This window comes from Corvus moneduloides, chromosome 3 (assembly GCF_009650955.1).
Source record: "Corvus moneduloides isolate bCorMon1 chromosome 3, bCorMon1.pri, whole genome shotgun sequence".
Classification (NCBI taxonomy): domain Eukaryota; kingdom Metazoa; phylum Chordata; class Aves; order Passeriformes; family Corvidae; genus Corvus; species Corvus moneduloides.
In genome coordinates this window covers 9,270,131-9,289,168 of record NC_045478.1, presented here as the reverse complement: position 1 = coordinate 9,289,168, position 19,038 = coordinate 9,270,131, and the positions used below count along the sequence as shown (strand labels likewise).

The 19,038-nt window shown below is 37.2% G+C and overlaps 1 protein-coding gene across 1 annotated transcript in view; it reads right to left on the bottom strand.

Annotated features, from left to right (window-relative positions):
• Positions 1–226: 226 nt before the first annotated feature.
• APOB (apolipoprotein B) overlaps positions 227–19,038 on the bottom strand; it is a 36,235-nt gene continuing 17,423 nt past the window's right edge. The window contains 11 exon segments of the mRNA XM_032104050.1: positions 227–1,025; positions 1,027–2,630; positions 3,708–3,891; positions 4,730–4,844; positions 5,284–12,855; positions 13,714–14,090; positions 15,747–15,892; positions 16,161–16,348; positions 16,473–16,648; positions 17,916–18,126; positions 18,703–18,824. Of these exon segments, the coding sequence (XP_031959941.1) occupies positions 863–1,025; positions 1,027–2,630; positions 3,708–3,891; positions 4,730–4,844; positions 5,284–12,855; positions 13,714–14,090; positions 15,747–15,892; positions 16,161–16,348; positions 16,473–16,648; positions 17,916–18,126; positions 18,703–18,824 (10,858 nt within the window). The 3' untranslated portion in view covers positions 227–862.

The following is a 19,038-nucleotide window of genomic DNA, read 5'->3' as shown; positions in this document are numbered from 1 at the left end:
CTTTTTGACTCCCATCATACACAGTGATGTCTGTGAAACTTTGACACTTGACTAAACTCACAATAAGTAAAAGATAGACAATTTAAAGTGAAACCAGAAATATCATGGGGAAACAGGTGAGAAAACCCTGTATTTCTGAAGTATAAATTAGCCAGTAGAAAGAAAACCCATCTAAAATTCTTGGCATAGTTTTCTGAAAACTGATGCAGGCATAAATTAATTTTTATTAAGAAAACCTTTGTATTATTATCTGCAATTTTCCAGGAGTCATATTTCTACCTATGTTTATATGTTAATTTTCAATTTTTTATGCCATTTTCAGAATTTACCATTTTTTTAAATTCATGTTTTTATACATGCCCTTTTCCTTACTTATCTATGAAGGTATTTTTATGCTGGGAACTAGATGTGTTTCCAAGTCTTCCTTCAACTGGCTTATGAATGTGACCTTTATCTTAAAACCTGTTTATTCTATGTATTCCATAGCTTTTGTGACTATTTACAATATGCATTGCACATTATTGACTTGATCCAACATACTGAAATCAAAGAAAAGACTTCCCATTGACCTTGAAAATTGTTGGATTAAGCCTTATGCTCCAAGTAAAAGTAGTTGTAATGAATGACACAAAAATGTAATAAAGAACTCATTTATTGGCTTATTAAGCTTATTAAAATAACCTAGTGTAGTTTATTAAGTTTTAATTTACAAATTCAGATTCAAACCTCTACCTGAAGCTCCAGTATACTGACTGCTGTTATATTTAAATACATTTTGGTAGAAACTTGTTACTTCTCCTCTTCTACATGTCCATTCAGGTGTTCATGCGCTGCTGAATATTTTCCATAATCTTCTGAGGACTCACTTGCTCAGTGTCAAGTTGTTCATCAGTTGCATTTCTTTCCATTTCCTGGAGCCTTTCTCAATGCCTTGCTGAATCACTACGTGTGTCATTTCCACTTTCTTCCTGAGTGCCTGTCTGCTTTTTTGGGGCATGTGGTAAATGGACTGCCAGTCACATGGGCACCTGTATTCTAAGCTCTCCTTGACGAACAGCTACATACGGTTTTATGCTCTCAGCTGTTATTTGCTCAAGCCAGCGAAGAAGCTCCGAGATATATTGTAGGAAAGCAGAGTAATTTTCTATAGTTAGATCAATTAACCTTTTGGCTTCACTGATTAGCTTTGCTTGGGACTGACTAAGCTGCCCATAGATCTCCCGGAGTTTTTCTTTGAGTTGCTTGTTATGTTCATCAATTTTCCTCTTAGCAGCTGCAGACCAATATCGGATTTTTTCCTGAGCAGCAGATGAGAGTTCCATGATCTTCTGTTTTCCTTTTCCTTCAAAATCAGTTATAAGATCATAATATTCCTGACTGTAGATTTCCACCAATTCTCTTACTTGGTCTGCCAGGCGTGTAACAATGCCAGCAAGATCTCCAACATACGTATTGTGCCAATCCACGAGAAGATCTATGATATCCTTCAGCCATTCCAGTACCTTGTCTTCCACCTCATAGTATTTCACTGACAATCCAAGTGTAGTTGGATCAAAATATTCCTCCCGCAATGACTTTACGTAGAGGAGCAGCTGGTGCAGCTTTTCTGAGAGGTCCTGGAACGTCTTCTGGCTGAAGTCTTTGAACTGAGAAACATATTTTTTAACATCTTTTGTCAAGGATCTCAGCTTCTGGGCAAAGTCTGAAGCCATTGCATCTTTGTACAGCTGTTGTGTTTGGACTTTAATGTCTTCAAAATTTTTGGATTGCAAGCTTCTAACCATTTCTTCTACCTTCTGAAAAACTTGTTGCACTACTTGTTTCAGTTGCTTCAGCCTTCCTGCAAAGTCAGCTTCCTGAAGAGTAGCAAATGTCTGCCTGATTTTTTCCTGCAAATCTTTCAGCATTGCTTTAATTTGATCAAGTACATTACGGCCTCTAAGAATTGTTTCAGAAGCAGGAAGTCTGACTTCCAGCTCATTGATAGCTGCAATCAAGGCATCGAAGTACTCCTGAAGTTTTGAAAGGCATACATCAGCACTTTTTGCTACCTTCTCTGTAGTCATGATGTATATTTCTGCACCACTGTACTTTTCAGACAGCCCAGGGACCTGGAATTTTGTGGTTTTCAGGAATTCAGTGGCTGAGTCAATTATGTGTTTTATTTTCTGGTGGTACTCTTCTATTATGTCAATTAAAACATCCAAAAGTTTTGCTTTTATTCTTTGATAGTCAAACTGTTCAGCCTGATCTGCTGCTCTTCTATAAAGCCGTTTAGCTTTGAACTTCAGCTCCTGATATTTGTCAGAGGCATCATTGGCGGCCGTGCGAAGCTGAGCATCTATTTCATCTATTTGATTTGCAGCAAAAGTGTATGCTTTTTCAGCATTATTCTGCATTATATTCTTCATCTTTAAGGTGGCAGCACTAATTTCCAGTCCCATATGCTCCTTATGGTACCGATTAACATACCTATAGACTGCATCTGTCATTTTAGGCACTCTTTCTTTCAGACCCAACAGCAAGTCTTTGGCAGCATCCTCATTCCAGTTGAATTTCATTTGAATCCGCTCAGGTTCCTTGAAGGATATCTCACCTTTTAGTATGTCAATGTCCTCCTGGGGAGCAGACTGAAAATACAAAACAGGGTAAGAAAACTCCAATATTATTTATGAGCGTATTTCAACATTCTCATTGTTGCATCTTTAATTTTGTCATTGATTAAGACAAGCACTCTCCAATTTTTTGTCCACTGTCTGTTTGCTGTCTGTCTGCTCTCATCTTGAAAGGTTATTTTGGAAGAAATTATCTCGTACCAAGCTACTTCAAGCTTCTTCAAAGAGCAAGGCTAGAACATAACTTAGTCTGGTCTTCTTTAATATCTGACTGCAAATAAGATTTTTCCTTCCTTTGTATTAAATGCCTATCATATCTCATAAGGGAGGTGAATTACTTGGGAAAATGAGCCTTCTACTCATTCCTGAAATCAATTAAAGTGAATTCAAAAAGCATTTTCTTCATATGAAAATATTACAGGATTTAATTTTGTAATCATTAAAATAAATGAGACAGTTTAGACAGAGTAGTTACTAAATCCTCAAATGAGAATATATTTACATGTATAGTTTTTCCATTTTTATAGTAAATATTGAATTATGAGTTTCTTGTGATCCCTAAATTAGTATATAATTTTGGAAGGTAAGATTTTAATTCTGAAATTATTGCAGTATGCCAATAATAAAAGCATGTATTGTAACATATTAAAGGATTAAAAAAGACACTTCACAGATGCTCTAACCTCTTCTGGTGGCCTTATTCCTATAATGGTCACTTATGTAGTAATTCTAAGTAGCCATCAGGCTACTTAGAATTACTACAACCCTGGGCTATGGCTATCTATTAAACCTGATGGGTAGCTTATCTAAAACTGACTTTGTACATTCTACCATTTCAGTGGGTGTGCCTTCTTGACCATAGGAGATGGAAAAAATAACTGTGTGAAGGAGTTGAAAACACCTCTTTACATACATAGTACTTTTAGTACTGGAAAGGCCAGTGTAGGAAACAAAACCTTTTATTACTGATAATATAGTTTTTATTTGATAGTTAATTTATATCTCAACATAAGCACACACAAAATTTAAAAGAGAACTTTTCCTCTGACCACATCAAGCATTTTTGCTTTTTATTGCTCATATCAGACTTACCTGAGTTTGGTAGTAAACTCTGGCAATGAAAATTTCATCATCCCCTTCAAGGACATAAGCAAGGGTCCCGGCTGAGGGTGAGGATATTGAGCCGGATGATTTCCTTTCATTCTCTTGGTAACGCACATGAACATCTGTGAAAGTTGGGCTGATGATATCTAGTGACAAAGTGTCCACCAGGGCTCTGAAACCACAGTAAATACACAGCTATGAATCAATGCACAAAGCACAAGCCCAATGCAGTACGTCTGAATACAGTAACACCTATAATTTCATATATATACATATATGTATGCATGTAAACAATGCCTTTATCGTGAAAATAAAATGTAGGGTTTACTATCCACATTTCTTAGAATTTAGCCTGACACATTCAAAACTTCATGCCACTGCAATTTTCCTGTTTTAGATAAAACTACATTGAGCTCTGTTGAGAATTTTCATTAAATTAGGGTAGCAAAATAAAACCTGTACCTGTACAGTTGTCAGCTTTCTACAGATTTTCACAAACTGACTGCAATTTTTCCACCAACACAAGTGTAGGCACTACTGTTTATCTGCATTTGTACTTGCCTTCACTGATTCTGTCCCTTGGATGTATCAACACAACACTTGCAGATCAAAACAGGCAGTAAGACAGCCAAGTCTGACGTGGGCACTTGTGAATAAAAATTACTCTATAATGGTTTGTGGTGGCAGAGGGATCCACTGAGAAGAAACCCAGCTAGGTTGATGGTTAGATCTAGAACTGCTCTGATTATAAAATACCGTGTTTATGTCTCAGCGGTTTTCTGACATGGGGCTGGTGAGAAAAGCTGTTCTAGAAACCCTGAGAGGGAACAGCTTTAAAGTTACCTTGAGAAGGAAAAGGACACAGCCAATAGCGTGTCAAAATAGGTGGGGTAGATACACAGGTTCTTATCGATTACTGCAAAGCACCCTAGGGCATTAGAGATCAAAGCAACAACTCATCACTTGCAATTATGTCTATTATAAATTGTATTATTAGAGCAAATCTTTACCCAAATCCTGAAATAGTCAGATTTTCCTTGTAGTTGGCACTCATGTCACGATGTGAAAAGCTGCCAGTTGTCTTCATAACAAACATGCCTTCTTTATATTCATAGTTTGAAACAACTGTGAAAAAGATTTCAAATGTGTGTATTACCAACAAACAATATAAAAGACATATCCAGTTGTATGTTTGATGGCCAGTTGTGGGGTATTTCACTGGTATGTCAAATTATGATTCAAGAAACTGAATGTCCATAATTCCCAAATAAAAAGATATGAAAAAATTTGTTTGACAGGAGCATTTTAAAATTCACATTATATCTCAACATGGATATGACACACATATATATAGTCATTAGCCTTCAGGGTGACTGACTGAGACTCTGATAGTAATTTATGAAAAAGTGCCACTGCTGATAAAAGAAGTGTTCTCTAACATCAATGCTAAATAGACAAAAACACCTTCATATGCAAAGGCCTGGGGAAAAAAGATCTGAAAAAGCCTAGTCTACAATAATTTTTATCCCCTAAAATTATGGAATATAAAATTTTAAGGTCTTACCATTCAGGTCATATTCCAGGAATTGCAATGTTGAGCTGCAGGTGGAGTCAATGGAATGTTCAAAAGAGTCCTTCCTATTTGTCAAGTCTGTTCTCCAGGTGACATTGTACAAAGGGGAAGACACTTTGAAAGATCCAGTCAAGGCACCAAATGATGGGATGTAAATTCCAGCAGGCAAGGATATTTTCAGAGGGGGGATCTCAATTTTCTGTTCAGGAATGGTAATTGTAGGCAGTTCAAAATCTGCAATTTTATTAGCTACTTCATCAAGGTCTACAGAGAAACTGACAAATGAAACACTCTTTGGTAAAGTGAATTGAGACATAGTTATTTGGTATTCAGGTATTGTCACCTCAAAAAATGGCATTTTATATTCTTCTAAGGTAATATAATTTGCTCCTACATCCACTTTGGGGAATCTTAGTTTTGGCAGTGTGGGCAAATGGACATCAAATGGCATTGTGCTTAGTGTCTGTGGAATTTTTATGTTATGCATGTCAATGGTGTATGCTGGGACCTGGAGAGTGGTGAAAGGAAGGCTGAACTCTGGAGTGCTGAGAACAGGGCTTGGGGCCTTTAGGTGTAACTCAGGAATAGTGACAGTGAAGCCATCGGTCAGCTTATTCACAGGTATGGGGAAAAAGTAACCATCCTCACTCTTTGTGTACACGAGGGATGCCGAACCATTCAAGTACTGTTTCCTGTCAGCACTGGTAGTGACGTCCAGCTTCCAAATATCCCATAAGCTCTTCTCAGAAATGGGACACTTGATGTCTTTGAGGAAATCCATGTATCCTTCCAAAGATCCAGAAATAACAAATTTTGCCTTTGATTTTTCATTTGATAACTGCATATCATGACTGAGAGATAATGAGTGAATTTGGCCTTCACCCTTCCAGCTAGCTTTCTGGTTTGCAGGACTGATTTTCACTACAACAACCTCATTAACTGATGCCATGCCCAGGTAGGGATTTGGCTGAATGGCTTGAATCTGAAGATCTGCTGATACATCCCAAGGAGCCAGCTCTAAGGTTGCTTTGCATCTCTGAGTCCCTGTTGTTGTGAAACGAGATGTACATCGTGCATAGTTCTTCCCATTGTGCTCCCAGACAGCATAAATACGACGGGTAGATGCTTCAACTGCAAGTAATTCTTTGATTTCAATGATCCAGAGTCCATCTGCTTTAGAGTGGGCCTCAAACTTGAGGGATGACCGAGCTCCATTAGCATTCAGATAGGCATTTGCCTCATGGTCTAAACTTCCAGAAAATGCATTTCCAGTGTAAAATACTCCATCAATATCTCCAGTTGTAGAAGATTCTACTGATATGTAATATGTAAGGCTCTCTAAAGCAAATTTGTGAGCAATTTCTCCCTTAGCCTTTGTACCATATTTGGGAGTATTAAAATCATACATTAATTTTATTCCTGAGGAAAGAGTGGGTTTAGATTTCGTATTTCCAGAAAGTTCTTGGCTGAAATTAATTTTTAAAACTGGTGTATCGACCTCTATATTTGTTGCCACTGAAGCTTCCATGATCCTCTTTAAGAGAGTGATAGTGCTATCATGGTTTCCTCCTAGATATTTGTTATTACTCAGGGACAATGCTGTGGCCAGCTTCAACCCCCTTTTTCTTGTCAAACTTGTTGAACCATCCAGCTTAAACCGCAGAGTTTCAATGACAGAAGAGGATGAGACACTGAGATGTCCAACAATATCCGACTGATTGAACAGCCCAGCATTTGCAGCTAAAGTGATCACACTGGATTTAAATGAGAAGTCATAAGTAATGTTACCCATGGCAGGAACTAAGACATGGTTTGCTGAGCTGTTGATTCTGAATCTGGGAAGCTTTAGTGTGCGTAGGTCCTGAGGGATATGAAGGACTGGAAGCTCAACAGAAGGTACGACTAGTGTGTAAGATGGAACTGAAAAGCCAATAATTGGGACTGTGAATCCTCTTGTGCTTATTTCTTTTGGAAGAGTGAAACCAAAGGCTGGCATCTCAGCAGTGAAAGCAGAGACTTCAATATTCACAATTGGAATGGTGTATCCTGGAATCCTGAGGGTCCGTGGTAGTTTGTTCAGTGATGTTTGTATTTTGTATTTGTCAAATTTTGTTTTGGCTTCATTATATGACTTTGTGAGAAAATCTAAAGCTGCATTTCTTCCTTTCTCAAAGTGTTTGTTGAACAAAAGGATGTTTTTATTAAGTACTTCATGCACTTTTGCTAAAGGAAGTGGGATTATATGCATGTCTTTGTTTTTCTCATACTGAGCATTCAAATTTAAATCAAAGGATTGTCTTGTTGTCTTCAATAATTCCTTCAGGCCTACCTGTTCCCACAGCGAATAATCTTTCAGCTGAGGAGTTTTGATTCCAATGTAGGGAATCTGAATCTGAGGAATGGTTAGAGGAATATTTAGGAAGTCCAGGTTGGCATCTCCATTCATTTCGATATGAGCTTCAATTCTGTCATCATTGTTGCCAGCAGACATATTATGGGAATATCTGTACTGATTGAATCTGCCAGTAGCTTGCCAGTTGATCTGCTGAACAGAAGAACTGAGGGCAAACCCATAGTTATTCAGAAAGTCAATTTTGCCAGTCAGTTTCATTGGGAAGCTGATTTTCACATTTCCATCATTGTTTGTTGAAAGACGAATTTCAGAGGGGTTTGCCAAGAAGGAAAGCTCATTATTTACAGTTCCAGTAATCCGTCCATGGAGCCGAGCATTATGAGAGCCTGTTAATTCTACTTCCATTCCTAGAAGCTCTCCTGTGCCTTTCACATTCAGAAGGCTACGTCCCACACGCTGTGACTCAATTTCAGACTGAATCTGAAGTGCTGCAGACATTAAGGAATGACATTCATATCTCATAGCTTGGTTGACTTTCAGGTATTTATCATTTATTCTGTTGTTAGCAGAAAATGTAATACTGGGGCCCTCAACCTTGAAAGTGGCATGTGAATCATGAGTGCCTTCATCGGAGAAATTAGGTGAAGCCCATTTCCAGTTTCCTTTACCAGCAGAGGTAAATGATATGTATCCTGCTTCTATCTCTGTTGTCATGTTATTGACCAGATCAGCTTGGCTGGAGAAATCAGCTTGTGGAATATTCAGTCTGTGGGAATATGCCGTGCCACTCTGCATCCAAATTTTTCTTTGCAGCTTGACCATTAAATTATTCTGTAGTTCTATTGAATTTTTCTTTGTATGTAAGTTTGCTCTAGTTTCAGCTTCACCTTCTACTGAGGTCCCTAAAAGTACCACTTCATTGGTGTGATCAACTTTAAGGAACCTATGGTTGACTTTCATGGCATTTTTAAAGTTCAGCTGCTTCATGTCAGGGGCCAGGAGACGTGAATCTGCAATCACACTAAAAACTAGGAAGTCTAATTTGGATGTCGTTTGAGCTGAAATGGAGGTCACAAATTCTGGACTGTTTGCAGATGTTGTAGTATTATGAAGCTCAGCTTGTGTAGACAGTGTGAAGAATGGAGAGGTGACTCTGAAAGCACCAGATAATTTGCCAAATGTAGGGACAGTCACAGCATGTGGGATACGTGGGAGCTGGAACTCTGGTATCTTTATGTTAGGAATCTGGAGTTCATTTAGATTTAGCTTTGGAATCAATAATTCTGGTATTTGAAACTGAGGCATTTGTATTTCTGGGAAAGAAATGTCAGAAAAAGGCATATCTCTCATCTTCAGATCTTTCAAATAGACATCGATAGATGGTAACTGAAACTCAGCAGACATGAATTTGTCTATTGTTCTCACAATCATAAGCTTAATCTCAATCAAGTCAATTGCAAAGGAAGGTACTTGAAAGGTATTTAGAATTTTAAATTCTGGGGTAGTAAATTTCATTGGGATTTTCACGTCCTTTAGTCTCCTAATATTGATCTCATAGGAGGGGACAAGGAGATCAGTCAGTGGGACAATGAATTCTGGTGTTCGAAATGTTGCTTCCCGAAGACTTCGGAGGCTAACCTCAAAGGCAGGTATGGTGACTATAACCATCTTGATTTCAGGGACTTTAAATCCAGTTTCAACAAACTGTTTTATATTTTCAGCCCAATTTTTTAGATCATACTCTTCAGCCAACGCAGTGATTTTTTTTAAAGCTGTGATCCATTGGTCAGAAATGTATACGACAACTGAATTGTAGAATTGGCTTATCTTTTGAAGACACCACTGGAATTCTTGGGAAATATCCATTTCAGAAATCCTCTCTTTCAGGTCTTCCAGATGTTCATTCACCTTGGCTTTGAGATTAGCAAATGTTGTTGAGTCAATGAGCTCCCTGAGCCAGTTAATTATTGCAGCAAGCTTTGTGTCCTTTAGTTGTTCCATGTATTTGGAAATCACAGATCTAAAATCTCTTATATATTGTTTCAGTGCTTCTGCTTTCTGTGGAAGTTCTAGATTTCTGAGTTCCTCATTTATTTTCTGTGTCACTTCTCGAATTTTGTTATTTGTGTCATCGACAAATTGGTTATAATCAAAAGCCTTGAGCTTTTTAATAACCATATCAAGGAACCTGTTGACTTCCTTTATCATCTTTTCATAATCAAAGGTTTGCACTTTCTTGACAGCATCATCAACAAAAGCAACAACTTTATCAAAGCAGGACTTCCCATCGATATTTTGCAAGTAGATGGTCAGTTTCTGGACAGTTTCTTTTATTCTGTACTTGTTAAGCAGTTCTATCATTCTGTCAATTAAAAAATATATCCGCTTATCAATTTCATATTTTACAATCAGTTTGCGCATATGACCACGGAAAGCGCTGATCTTCTCAGATACTTCATATTCCTCTATCCAATTTAGAATAAAGTCTTTGATTTGTTCAAGAATTTCATTAATTTTTTCGATTGGCAAAGATCGCTTAAATTTTTCTAAACATTCTTTAGCATCAAACGCTTTAATCTGTCGTTTCAAATTTTCTGCAATGCTTCTGACATCAATATTCTGAATCTGAATCTTGAGTTGTTCTAGGTTTTCCTGTATCCTAGCTGTAATCCCGTACTCATCATCTACATTTTTAATCCAAGCCAAAGTGCTGCTTCCGATTTTGTTAAGATCATATTGTCGGAAAAAAACCCACAATTTTTCAATGATGTTGATTACAGTTGTTCTTACCTGATATTTGTTTTCTAGAGCTGTCATTGTTTCAACTATTTGATCAAGAAGTTGTGCAGTAAGTGCTTTAATGTCATACTGCTCATAACAGTCTTTGATGTATTGCTCAATTTCTATCAGATAGATCTGCAGCTGAGACAGTATTTCTTGAAGATTGTCCATGGCTTTTTCCAGCATAATTTGGAGATCATCAGATGTTATTCTGTAGTCCTTTGTGAAAGCAATAAAATTATTTTTCATGCTGCTAACTTTGCCTTTGATATCTAATTTGTCCATGTAATCGCCAATGTCCTGTGGCAGTTTGTCCAAAGTTGCCTTGTATTTTTTCATGTGTTGTTCTATGTCTATGTTCTTCAGGTAACTTTGTATGGCCTGCAGTGTGGATAGAATGGCGCCCCTGAGTTTTTCAAAGTAAACTGGCAAATTTTCCAAGAAGGGCAGGCTAACAACATGCATATCTTTATTTTTGTCATACTTCACAAAGCCAGAGATGCTGAATTCTTGAGGCTCCGATATGCTGTCCCTGAGACCCAATACATCAATTAAATTAACTTCTTGAGATGTTAATGGTAGTATGACTGATGTGTCCATTACAGAGAGATCTGCTAAAGCTCTTCCATTAAGTTCCACACCGATCTTTTCTGCATTATTGAAAGCACTGAAATCTTGTGAATATACATTATTGTTTAGCTGACTTTTCAATTTCCAAGCACTTGACTGCTCTGATGGAGTAAAAAGCATATGAACTTTGTTGTCAAGCAGCGTAGTGTACCTTCCTCTAGACTTCAAGCTATGGCTGGTAGAGCCTCGGTAATCATGGGAGATAGTGAAAGCAAGAGGCTCTGCTTTAAACAAGAATTTGCTGTACAGGTCTCCTGTGTGTTCACCCACAGCAACCAGCTTTCCATTGGCATTGGTGTGTACGTCAGCGGTGATGACAAATGGGGACATAGTAGAATGCACAGCATTGCTGAAACGGAGAGATTTGGAATCACAGTTTGTGTTCATGGTAACTGAGGAAGAAAGTCCCGCCACATCCAGATGAGTTCTGTGACTCACTGCTGCACCTTGAACATTTGCCACGGTGTCTGTTTTGAAGTCTGCAGTTAGACCAGCACATGTGAGGGTGTAGGCGTGTCTTATTTCATCTTCTCCGTGGGCTCCTCTGACATTGCCACCCAAGTTCATATTCAGAGGCTCGAGAAGGAGTTCTGCTTTGTTGGAAACTTCTGTTTTAGTGTATTTAAAATTATTGCTCAGTTTAGCTGTTAGTGAGCTAGGCTCCAGCTGAAGGTCAAAAACATGTTTGTGGAACTTGTCAAAGCTGAAGCTGTTGTCTAATTTTGAAGCAAACGTTAAGGATAAGCCTGGAATATTCAAATCATTTGTGTACTCCAACTTAATATCTTTGAATGAGCCTTGCAAATTATTTGAGAATTTGAGTCCTTCTCTATTAACTCTGAAGTTTAAAACATGTTTGTTGTCCATACCCAGAACCGCACTCTGATATTCACTTCCCAGTGTTATTTCTGTTAGGCTCACTCTTCCACCTACGTTGAACTTTGCATTGTTTTTCCCATAGCGCCCAGAAGAGGACAGTGACATGGAGCCTCCAGCAGTGTCAAGCTTGGCATTCATTTCGCTCTGCATTACCAAGGGACTCAACTGCACGTTGGTGGTTGCACTGCTGGCTAGACCATACCGATTGACATTGAGTGATGACTTATGTGCAGCTCGATTCTTCTGATCAGTCAGGGAGATATCGGAGTTGAAAACAAGATCCTGGGAATTGAGAGAACCTGCAAACAAGGCAAAATATTGGATTTGCTTGTAAGTGGCTTGGTACTCTGATCGAAGTGCTGCCATCTTCTTTGACAAAATTATTTCAAGCTTATTGACGCCTGCAGTATGTCGATAGCTCCCGTTGGTTACAGATGACATTTTCAGCTGGCTGTTTTCACACTTCAGTGAAGCTGTGTTCTTTAATAGTCCATTTTGTACATCAGAAACTGAAGTAATGGAAAATGAACCATCACTGTATCTGCCAGATATCTGATTGGTAGCCTGAAGGTAAGAAGAATCCAGTTTCAGATTTGATTTTCCTTCTAAAACCCGTCTCCTTTCATTGTATGTGGTAGACAGAGTGTAAATGCTTCTTGCAAACACAGAAGCCACTTCCAGCTGCCCTTCCATTTTGATGTTATTGGTATTCACATTGTTTATCTTTTCAGAAAAAATATCACCGGAAAATGAAAGCTGAGGACTTGATGCTGTAAGTGATAAGGTGTAGTTTGTAACTGGAATAGGTTTGGAACTCTTTCTGCCAGACAGCTTAAAAACTGATGTCAAGACTCTGTGCTCCAGGTGATTTTCATATTCACAGATGAATCCATTTCTGTTATATGATGCTTCTCCAGAACCTGAAATAGGAAAAAGAAGACTAAAGGTAAGTGCCTCTGTACCTTTTTAAGAACTTGTCTGATACCGCTGAACTTCTATGCTACTTTGAATTGCAATTACTGTTTTAAAGTTTTTTGTTTTAAAGGCCTAAGTGTTTTGATAAATACTAAATATTTCTGTAAAAATGGCTACTATTTTGATATTTGAAGCTAAAGTTCTGAACTACAAATAAATTTTTTCTCTACACAACTAAATATAATAATGTGAAATGATACAAAGTTATGTCATTATTTAAACTTAAATTAAGAAGATGGACTCAAGAATAGCCCATATCTAACATTCCTGGATTTTAGTGTTTTCTTTATCATGCGTCAGTCACAGTGAGGAGTTTAGAAGAAAATGAAGTCAGTTTGTCTTTTTGTAGTTTGAGAACTCAAACTGCAGTTTTAGGGGAACTAACCTAAAAATACCACTTATGGCAACATATGGACTCAGATAAATGATAAGGCAATTATATATATACACTTATAAATAGACTGAGAAATAAATTGTGGGCATACCTACACATACACCTACACTCGACTTATCAACTACACAAGTGTTTGTAGAATCGTGCCTTCAGTTTTGAAGGACATTTTCTTCAGTAAGGAATATCCAGGAAAATATGGACTCTAAAATTCTTTACTGAATGACTTCACCTTCAGTGACTGAATAAACAGACACATATCTTTAAAAACAAACAGAAAGTGATTTGAGATTATGCAACACCTGTCTTTAAATGAGTGCAGGCAAATAAATGTACTGTACTTGCTACAAGGGAAATAAAATATTAAAGTAGGTTTGCAAACAAACATTGTAGTATTAGCAAACATTCTTACCCTTCACACTGTAGGAAAGCAGCTCAAAAACTGAATCTGCGTTTGTGTTGTAGGTAGCTTTTACACTGGTTGCTCTCTCTGTGGTGCTGTTAGTCACAGTGTACGCGGCTGTCCAGTTGTAATAGTTGCTGTACACATTAGCAGAGACCTCTAACTTGCCCAGCAAAGGCACCCAGAAAGGATAGGATTTTGGAACAGTAAATCTTGGGATTCTGTATTCCTGAGATGGCACACTTATTCCCATGGACTCCATTACCAGAGGAGGTGTTTTAACAGTCTGCGGCACCCATATCTCATCGGATGATCTTCCCGCAAATGGCAATGGAATGTCAATTACAAAACTGTTTTTATTTAAGTTGAATCTGACCTGGCCTTCGCTGGAAAATAAAGATAACTCTGTTAGAAACTGTAAGTTCATAAAGTATATACAGGAATTCCAATGATTTCCTACTCTGCCCATGATACTGAGCTTACTTACATGCCTATTATCAATGTCCTGACTTCAGTTTTAGAGAGAAATGCAATGATCAAATATTAATATCAATTTTTTTAAGCATTCATTTATCAGAATTTACTGAAAGTACTTTTGGTATCAGGGAATTCTCTCAATGTTTTTTCCTCTCATTTCATAGAGACTTATAGGTCAAGTAAAAAATAAATCCTCCAAAAACACTGACATACTTGCAGGATGCCAAATACCAGAAAAAGGCAATTATGTTTTTTTAAAAAGTGATGTATTCTTATAGAAATGCATGAAATCATATTACAATTAGACATGGTAAGATTCTAAATTATTAAGAATTTATCTATCTCTCTTATTACAAGCATTTCAAAAGTTTAATCCAAATATTCAGCTTTTTTTTTATTCTGAATAAAAGGAAATAAAAATCTAAGCATGTGACCAGGAGCTAGGACTGAAAAATGGATTGTTGGCTGAAAAAGTATAATTATGAAAAGGCAAAAAAGAAGGAAACTTGGCCCTACTTTCTGAATGAACAATAAGCTGGCAAAGATACTTTTCTTGTTTGCCTCACTGGTCTTTCATATTGCAAAATCTTCAATTTTTACACTTAAGAGCTATATCCTAAGATGAAAAATAAGCAAAAACTTCTGAAATTTGTTCCTTTTCATCAAAAGGTTTAAAAAGCAATGTAAAAGAACAGCAAAAAAATCCTATTATTAGCACAGATGAAAACAAGCTAGGAGAAAAAAGAGTTTCTTCCCTGCTTACACTTAGCTCAGGAACAAAATAGCAGCAAGAGATATGTGTCATTAACATACAATATCATATTAGTACAATGAAAGATATTACATGGAAAAACAGATCTAAGAGATATAAAATTCAAGACTGTTCTCCATTTGTTTTTGGAATTCAATCTTATACTAGCCTCTGTTGTTCTTTACATTCATTTCAGCATTTCATTTCTATGAAATTTGACAGAAGGGTAATTACATCCATGCAAGTCCTGTGAAACTCTCTTTTAGGTAGAAGAGATGGGACCAAACTAGTACAAGCGTCCAGTCCATATGCGTACAACTTCCCTCTGAGCAAGTCAGGCATGGGAAGAGGTCAGGTTGCTCTACTGGTGGAGCTTAACCAGTATGTGTAGGGGAATGGGAAGAACTGTCCCACAGGACTGCACAGGAGAATGTAGAGCTGTGAGGGTTATGGCCGAAGTGCCTGCAGGGATGTAGGATAAAAATCTATGGGAAACATGGCTTCAGTAGTTCTGTGGCTTAAAGACCGTTGAATGCTGTATTTTTATTCAGTACACCTTATAATATAATACAATACTTTGGGATCTATTCACATACTGCTTGAAGACAAATCTGTATTAAATACATGCATGAATTCCTCTGTATAATTTCATTTCTCTGACCTTTAAGTTCTTTGTTATGATTCCAATTTTATGCTAATGTCTACATCAAATCCATGCTGTTTTATAAAACCAAAGTAAAATAAAATAACACAAAAATATGAACAAATATCTATTTTCAGTTTCCTGTATAGCTGTCCCAATTTCACTCCCTACCTTTTCAGGAAAAGTTCTTCAGGAAGGCTGATAACAGGCAGGTTAAGTTTCTGAATGTTAAGTTCCTGCAGTGCACTTAGTTTGTCTTGCAGAGTCTGGGCATAGGGGACATCTTTTGATGTTTTTTGCAGCCAGGTGTTGGTTGCCTGCAACGAGGAGAAAAGTTTTAGAAAGTAAATAACAAGTTTTAGGACTTCCCAGTGAAGTTATCTGAAAGTTATTCGGACTAGCGAAATACTGAACTCTAGGTATCTGCTAAAGTGACTGGTTCTATCAAAGTTGAAAACACACAGCTTATTCAATCTGATGAGATATTTTTCAAGTAGTTCTTATTTTGGCTTCCATGGGGGAGGCAAGAATTCCTCAGGGCTATGTGGTGGAGCTGTAATATCTACTGAAGGTGGAAAACCATACCACAATAAATTGTGACACGATATGTCGCAGTGTCATATCTGTATGAGCCACTTTCCGATCCAGCAGTTCGTTGGCATGCTTCTCTAGGGTTTTTGGGTAGTCTGAAAAGTCAGCTGGGAAAGCAGAAGACAGTTTTTTCACAGCAGCACTGGCACCTGAATTCCACTCTAGCTCAACTTTCTCAGCATCTAAAAACCATGAATTTAAAAGAAAAGGATAAAATTAGTAATATTTTTATTTTGAGATATACTATAATGTAAAAAGATGCTTAAATTTATAGGTTGTGTATGTGGATCATGTTTTTGCCCCTACCATATCTGAGAAGAACTCTTTTTGAAACTGAGTTTCCATGAATTGTTGCAGCTGAGCTGATCTGAAGGTATGCTTTGTTTGGTGAGTAATTAACCAATGCTTCACTTCTAAGGTCAGTTTGCAGGCGAGGAAAAGAAATTGAGCCTCTTAACAATGCCTCTTCCACTCCAGCATATCTGTGGAAGAAAAAATAAATGTGAATAAAAATATTTAACTGCACTTTTTCAGGAGCAATTTCAGCATTTAAATCTATAGCGAAGGCATAATAGGTGTTATAAAAAATTAGATTGAATCAAACTTGTAAACACTGCTCTAATTCAATGAATATTTTCAGCTTCTGGTAGTTACTTTGGAAAGTCTGTAGTAGACTATTATAATGCTACTGTGCAGATACACAATGAGTAGTTGTAGGTACAGTTATGAGTCTGTGTTAATTTCATAAGAGTGAAAAGGATGGAAATATGTACCTGTCCTGGTAAAGCTATAACTGAATCAAATTCTGAATGCCTTACTCAAGCTGAATTCTCTACTCAGGATATAGACTGTGGCCATGAATCACATAGAAACAAAACACTTGACAAAATATATGATGCCACTGGGCTTAATTTTCTTTTATTCACATTTATTTTATATCTCTGTAACTTTGTTGACTCAAGCAAATGTCTAATATTATGTTAGTGAAAATGAAAGGGAATTGAGGTCCCTGACATCTGTCCAAAGCTCCCACTGATATCAGAGGCAATTCTACATGAACAGCAAAGACAAAGACTCCCCAGGGAACCATCAAGATCACAGAATTCCGTGGAAGATTGAGGTTTATTAAAGAATGTGATCAGCCCATTTCACTATGGGCTTGTGAGGCAGACAATTTTAGAAACCCTGGCAGGCTGAACATTTTTGTTAGCTCCCCTGTAGATGTTCCCGGAAATATTCTCATCGTGAAGCGTGGGAATTTTTACAGGAAGCTCTCAGTTATTTTTGGTTTTGTTTCTTACTGAGTGCCATTAGATTTCTTCATGGAGAGATGTAATAACTTTTTTTAGAGACAAGCATATCCAGTAAAAGATAATACCTCTCTGAACAAACCTTGCTTTGTTTATATCCTTGGATTATCACACCTGCAATAACAGTAGTACAATGCATTCTTGTAGTCATGTGTGTGCAAACATGGAAGAACTACCTCAAGGAACTTGTAATACAAATTATATATATACATATGGTAGGAAAGATCAAACAATGTATTATATGTATATATTTGATGTATTTCAAATAAAATACTTTAAAGTTTTTTAAATGGGGTTTCAATGGCAAGTTTATCTGTCTCTGTATTTAAGAAATTTCTCCAAAATGAGATAAAATTTCCCCACATTTTTACATCCAATAAAATCTTTAGCTATCTTACTCAATGGTAGCTGTTAAATTCTAAATGTATTCCTGAGCTACCTTATCTGGCCAGTAAGAGTAACTTCAGGAGTCTTCTTGTTGTTGAAGTCTAAGACAAAGGTGTATGCTTTCTTCCCAGAAATGGATTCATCAGTAATTCTCAAGTTTGTACCGAAGTCAACATCAACATCTGGAATGTGCACATCACTGGTCAAAATCTTTTTGCCTCTGTTGTACTTGAAGGTCAATGTGGCCTCATGCTGGTTTACACCTAGAAAATATAATGAACATACTTTGGTTATTCACAACTATGGAATCTGTTTGGACTTTCCTTAAAGGAGAATAAAAAAGGATCAGCTGGTAATTCTATCACACTAAAGATCTAACATAACTTTTGATGAGTCTGATTAGCAACTGAGTCATCTCTTTTCTTCTCATCTTCTAAACACACCATGGACTGATCCACCAACCCATCAATACTTTTGGTTTTTAAATTATCCCACAGATGGTTTGAATGCTTTCATTCCATATTTCATCAGAAATGTATTTTTCTCTTGCTTATATAGAACCCCTGAACATCTCCTCATCCTTGCTTCCATGCACTAACATCACACTGTTACTAAAATCATGCAAAATACAAAATCAGCCTCTCATCATTAAAATCTTGCACTGGGATTGCATACATGAAAGGAAATGTAGTTAAAGTGTTGGTGGTTTTGGGTGTGAAAATGGTATTCTACCTAATACTGCAAAGAATGCTATTAAGATTTATTACTAAAAATCTCTTTTCTGGTAAATGCCACAGTTCAAAACCAAGCGAAACCACACAGGTTTTTTGGACTCTTACCTTCTGCCTGGACAGCAAACTTTAAGGTGTCTATCTGGTCATTTCCCTCTCTCTGCAGTTCGTAGTTTGCACTTGCAGAGTACTCCTTTACTTTGCCAGTGGACACTAATTCAACGTCAAATCTACAGAAGGAGTAAACAAATGTCTTGTGAATAACTTTTTTGTCCATGACCACAAAGAGAAGAAATCATACCGTTCTCACCAGCTCTCTTTCTGACCTGCTGTTGCCAGCCTATTTTGAAAGATTTTTAAAGGTAATCTTTATGTGAGAGACTACTGGAGACTAAGAGGGAAGGTAGTTAGCACAAAATAAACATAGTTTAAGTTGACATGACT